Source organism: Myotis davidii, unplaced genomic scaffold (assembly GCF_000327345.1).
Source record: "Myotis davidii unplaced genomic scaffold, ASM32734v1 scaffold370, whole genome shotgun sequence".
NCBI classification, from domain to species: domain Eukaryota; kingdom Metazoa; phylum Chordata; class Mammalia; order Chiroptera; family Vespertilionidae; genus Myotis; species Myotis davidii.
In genome coordinates this window covers 17,208,252-17,213,682 of record NW_006288615.1, presented here as the reverse complement: position 1 = coordinate 17,213,682, position 5,431 = coordinate 17,208,252, and the positions used below count along the sequence as shown (strand labels likewise).

Genomic DNA, 5,431 nt, shown 5'->3' with positions numbered 1-5,431 from the left:
GAGCGTATTACCATAGATGCTCTCAAAAGCGCTCTGGCAAACTCTACCTTGAATGAGAGACCAGGGTTGTTGATTCACCTTTCAGCATTTTTTGGAGCAGATTTTTTTTTTCCTTGAGGCTAATTTCTCTGTTCTGTACACCCTGTGGTTTCTCCCCTTCTGATGGCTAGTGGTTAGTGAGTGTCAGTAACTTCAGGGTTCTCCCATAAAGAAACAGCAGCTGTACCCAGAGAACTGGCGAAGAACGCATTCTGAGGTCGAGGATGGAGACTTTGATTATCCAGGTCCTGGCTGGCCTCAGCTCCATTAGTCTAGGTCAGCGGTTACCAACCTTTCGGACTTCACGGACCACCAGTTGGCGACCGCTGGTCTGGGCAGTCAAGAGCAGCTGTGCCTGCTAGAGCTCTGCAGGTTGGAAGCGTGGCTTGTTGAAGCTAGGTTAGCTGACACACAGGCCCGTTAGCCACTAAAAGGAATATGTTTTATCTTTTAATTCTTTTTTTTTAAACTTGAAAAGTCTCAACCTATTGTCAAAAGTTTTTTATGTCTCTAATATATATTATTCCTCTTTAGACACCTGTCCTTCAAACTTATTAAACTTGAGCATGTGCTTATTAAACTTGAGCATGTAAAGAACTACCTGGTGGTCCTCTTACGATGCAGAGCTCGCTCAGTGGGTCTGGCCAGGGCCTGTGTCGGCAACCCTAGCAGACCTCAGGAGACGCTGCACTGCTCGTCTAGAGACCCTTTTGAAGGGGATTGTTTTTCTTTTCTTTTTAATTTTTTAAAAATTAATTTCTTTTCTAATCACAATTGCCGTACTCATCCCAGGCGTACAACATAGTTATTAGACATTTATATACCATATGAAGTGGTCACCCTAGTAAGTCCAGTACCCATCTGACACTATACATAGTTATTACAGTATCATTTACTATCAGAGGCCCGGTGTATGAATTCGTGCACCAGTAGGGTCCCTCAGCCTGGCCTGTGGGATCAGGCCAAAACCGGCTCTCTGACATCCCCTGAGGGGTCCCAGATTGCAAGAGGGTGCAGGCCAGGCTAAGGGACCCCACTGGTGCAAGATCAGTGTCAGGGAGGGATGCGGGAGATTGGCCAGCTGGGGAGGGACCACAGGAGGGCTCCAGGGTGTGTCCAGCCCATCTCGCTCAATCCCGATCTATCAGCTGGACCCCAGCAGCAAACTAACCTGCTGGTCAGACATCTTCCCCCTGGTGGTCAGTGCACATCATAGTGAGCAGTTGAACTTAGCATATCATTAGCATATCACGCTTTGATTGGTTGAACGGATGACCAGACACTTAGCATATGAGGCTTTTATTATATAGGATGTTTTCTGTGTGGTACTTTACAACCCATGACAGTTTTTATAACTGGCAATTTTTACTTCTTACTCCCTTTTTGAGTGTCAAAGTGCTAGGACATTTAAGCACCGGCCTGTTGGAGGGAGAGTCAGTGTAGGCCCTTAAGGAGCGTGGGGTTCTCCTGTTATCTTGAGTGCCCTGAGTTGCTGAGATTCAGCCAGAAACTGATTCTTAGACGCTGCTCAGAGGTTTTGACTTATTCTTGAGCTCCCCCTGGTGGCTCAATGAAAAATTAACTTTAAGACTGTCAACAGCAATGGGTAGGAAAGGACAGCTTGACTTGAACACCGTAAGTCAATCAAAATGTCCATTATCAAGAAATCTGAAGAGAAACGGTGGCAGTGGGGAAAGTGTCCTTCTAAAAGGAATCAAAATATTTTTTAAAAGGAGCTCAGCATGCTTACAGCTGAATGTGCATGAATACACTTGAAGATCATATGATTTCTGTCCCTTTTATCTAGCCATTGTGGGCACACTTGAGGCTGAAAAGGAGAGAAGGAAATCCGGGCTGTCATCGAGAGTTCAGTTTCGGAACCAAGTTGCTGAGCCCAAGTATACTAAACAGATCACGCTGAGCAGGCAGAAGCAGAAGGCGTGTATGGAGGAAACACTCTGGCTGCAGGTGAGGCTGGCGGGCAGTCAAAACAGTTTCTTTTAACGGGGACAAGGGTTGGGCATTATGGTGGCATGTATAGGTTTTGAAATTTATCCTAGAAACCCATTATTCAGTAGGAAATGAAGCATTGTTCTGGAGTTTCCCAGTAGCGGTTACCCCATGCTGACCTGTATCTCTGCAATCGTTCAGGAAAACATCAGGGATAAGCTGCGCCCCATCCCCATAACTGCCTCCGTGGAGATCCAAGACCCGAGCACGCGGCGGCGAGTGAATTCGCTTCCAGAGGTTTTTCCAATTCTGAATTCCAACGAGCCCAAGACAGTCCATACAGATGTAAGCCTTTCTGACTTCTTTTGCCAAAGGTTTTGCCATATTATTATGTTAAATCAAATGTCTTTAAAGGCACAAGAACTAGTGATGTGTTTTAAAGGTCATTTCTTTGTATTAAATAAGCTTTTAAAAATATCTGCAAAGTTGAGAGATCTGTTTCTCTGATTAGCCATGAATGTAGAAGCATACGGAATACCACTTGGAGCCAGAAAGTATTTTTTTTTTTTTTTTTTTGGCCACTGCAACTTATTGAAAGCATAATTGGCAGAACTTCTTATTCTCGTATCAAGTTTCTCCTACAGCTGTATGAAGAGAGAAAAATACATTGCATTTTGCCAGTAAGAACATTAAGATGTAGAAAACCAACTGTTGTTAGTCTGGACATTAAAATCAAGGAATATAAAAATTCAGCAAGTCAAAAAAGTAGCAGCTGTGAAAGAGTCATTTAGTGCTAAGTGTACCCTACAATCTTAGGAGAAAAATCTATATTATATGTCTCGCTGCATGCCTATGAGGTGGGGCATGTTTGCTAGGTTTTAAGCTGGTTGAGAGGCAAGCGTAGGCTGGAGCTGTGACATCCTAATTGGACGTTATGCACTTGCTGTCAGAATCCCGTCAGTACCACAGTGCCCACTCCGAGGCGCCTGGGCCTGGTGGTCCGCTGATGAAGCTTTTTAGAAGTGAGTGCTCACCGTGTTAGAGTAGGAGCTGATGCCTAGATCTATACATTGTCAGTCTTTTTTTTTTTTTATCCTCACCCGAGGATAATTCCTAGAGAGAAGCGGGGGGGAAGGAGGGGAGACGGAGAGAGAGAGAGAAACATTGACGTGAGAGAGACACATCGATTGGTTATCTCCTGCATGCACCCAACCAGGGCTGTGGATCTAACCTGCAACCGAGGGACATTCCCTTGACTGGTAATCGAACCTGAGACCCTTTGGTCTGCAGGCCGACACTCTAACCCAGTGATGGCGAACCTTTTGAGCTCGGCGTGTCAGCATTTTGAAAAACCCTAACTTAACTCTGGTGCTGTGTCACATATAGAAATTTTTTGATATTTGCAACCATAGTAAAACAAAGACGTATATTTTTGATATTTATTTTATGTATTTAAATGCCATTTAACAAAGAAAAATCAACCAAAAAAATGAGTTCGCGTGTCACCTCTGACACACATGTCATAGGTTTGCCATCACTGCTCTAACCACTGAGAAAAACTGGCCAGGGCCACATTGTCAGTTTTTATTGTCCTTATACTTTTGTATATTTTCATATATTTTTCATGTTGATTATCACATTAATATTTCTCATGTATATTCCCAGCTCTGTAGTCATGTTAAACATAACAGACAAGGAGACAGTATCCTAAGTATTTATCAGGGTGATTATCGAGCACTATTAGCACTGCACCTAGCAAACATACTCCTGGTTCTTAGGCGGGTGCTCAGCCACTGAGCCACATTGGCTGGGCTCCAAGTGTCTTAAAACACAGTTCTGTTAGACCAACGGGGCATGGCCTGCATGCCTAAGTGTGTCTGAAGCTTGGCTTCTGCTCCCGTAACTGTCACAGGCAGAAATGAACCATGAGGAGAAAGCCAGTCACCAGCCTCTGTGAGCCCCAAAGGACGGACATTTCTGACCATGGTCTTGTTTTCCTCCAGGTGCACTTCTTAAAAGAGGGATGTGGAGATGACAACGTGTGCAACAGCAACCTTAAACTAGAATACAAGTTTTGTACCCGGGAAGGAAACCAGGACAAGTTTTCTTATCTCCCGATGTAAGAGCTGCTCTGTGGCCCCAGGCGATCGGACTCCGGCTGTGCGGGGGCTTTTGTGAAAAAGGGGCTTCCTGAAAACATACTGAGGCCTTTGTCATTTTTCTCTTCTTTAATAGTCAAAAAGGTGTTCCAGAACTAGTCCTAAAAGACCAGAAGGACATTGCTTTAGAAATAACAGTGACAAACAGCCCTTCTGACCCAAAGAACCCCACCCGAGATGGCGACGACGCGCACGAAGCCAAACTCATCGCGACTTTCCCGGACACTCTGACTTACTCCGCGTACAGAGAGCTGAAGGCCTTCCCTGTGAGTGCAGTTGGAGACCAGCTGGGAGGGGGAGCCGCCCTGTGGCCAGGGAGCCTGTTGTGATCTCGTGTGTTTTCTGTTGTAGGAGAAGCAGCTGAGTTGTGTTGCCAACCAGAATGGCTCACAAGCGGACTGTGAGCTCGGAAATCCCTTTAAAAGAAATTCCAGTGTAGGTCCTGCCTTCCCATATTGAATTTTACTGTTTTTACTGCCATGACAATGTTGATATGTTTGACCCGTGCTCATGGCTATTTTTATTTTTTAGGTTACTTTTTATTTGATTTTAAGTACAACTGAGGTCACCTTTGACACCACGGATCTGGATATTAATCTGAAGTTGGAAACGTAAGAGTCACTTCAACCTTTCCATTCAGAATTATTTTGTGAAAACACAGCCAGTCGGCGGATTGGCCCTGATCTACCTCATAAAAGAAGTGTAATTGTAGTGAGAAAACTGACTGTTAAAATAAAACCCTATTGTTTCCTTTTCATTTTCAGAACAAGCAATCAAGATAATTTGGCTCCAATTACAGCTTCTGCAAAAGTGGTTATTGAACTGCTTTTATCGGTCTCTGGGTAAGTGTTTGTGTTTAGCATAACAAATCAGTGTTTGAAAGAACCACTTACAATCCTCACTAAAACTGGTGTTTTTTAATTTAACAGAGTTGCCAAACCCTCCCAGGTGTATTTTGGAGGGACCGTCCTTGGTGAGCAAGCTATGAAATCTGAAGATGAAGTGGGAAGTTTGATAGAGTATGAGTTCAGGGTGAGTCCTAGCATGGGTCCTTTTATGACAGACACTGGAAGCTAACATGTGCTGACTAGGGTCTCCAATCTGTAATTTTAATAAGTCATATTAATAAATAAGCCTGGTAAATGCTCAGTTACTGACACGCACTGCTACAGGGGAAGTCCTGTCCTCCAGAACAGAGAACAACACAGGACTTTGTTCAGAATCCAGTTCCGTTTGCTTTCCTTATCAGAGAGTTTGAATGTCTGTGTGGTATAGACAAAGGG

At 44.1% G+C, this 5,431-nt stretch overlaps 1 protein-coding gene across 1 annotated transcript in view; it reads left to right on the top strand.

Annotated features, from left to right (window-relative positions):
- ITGA6 (integrin subunit alpha 6) overlaps positions 1-5,431 on the top strand; it is a 36,587-nt gene that overhangs the window by 15,589 nt on the left and 15,567 nt on the right. Inside the window, exons 11-18 of the mRNA XM_015561827.1 lie at positions 1,847-2,007; positions 2,191-2,334; positions 3,993-4,108; positions 4,225-4,414; positions 4,500-4,583; positions 4,680-4,759; positions 4,913-4,990; positions 5,078-5,180. Of these exons, the coding sequence (XP_015417313.1) occupies positions 1,847-2,007; positions 2,191-2,334; positions 3,993-4,108; positions 4,225-4,414; positions 4,500-4,583; positions 4,680-4,759; positions 4,913-4,990; positions 5,078-5,180 (956 nt within the window). The remainder of the gene's footprint in view (positions 1-1,846; positions 2,008-2,190; positions 2,335-3,992; positions 4,109-4,224; positions 4,415-4,499; positions 4,584-4,679; positions 4,760-4,912; positions 4,991-5,077; positions 5,181-5,431) is intronic.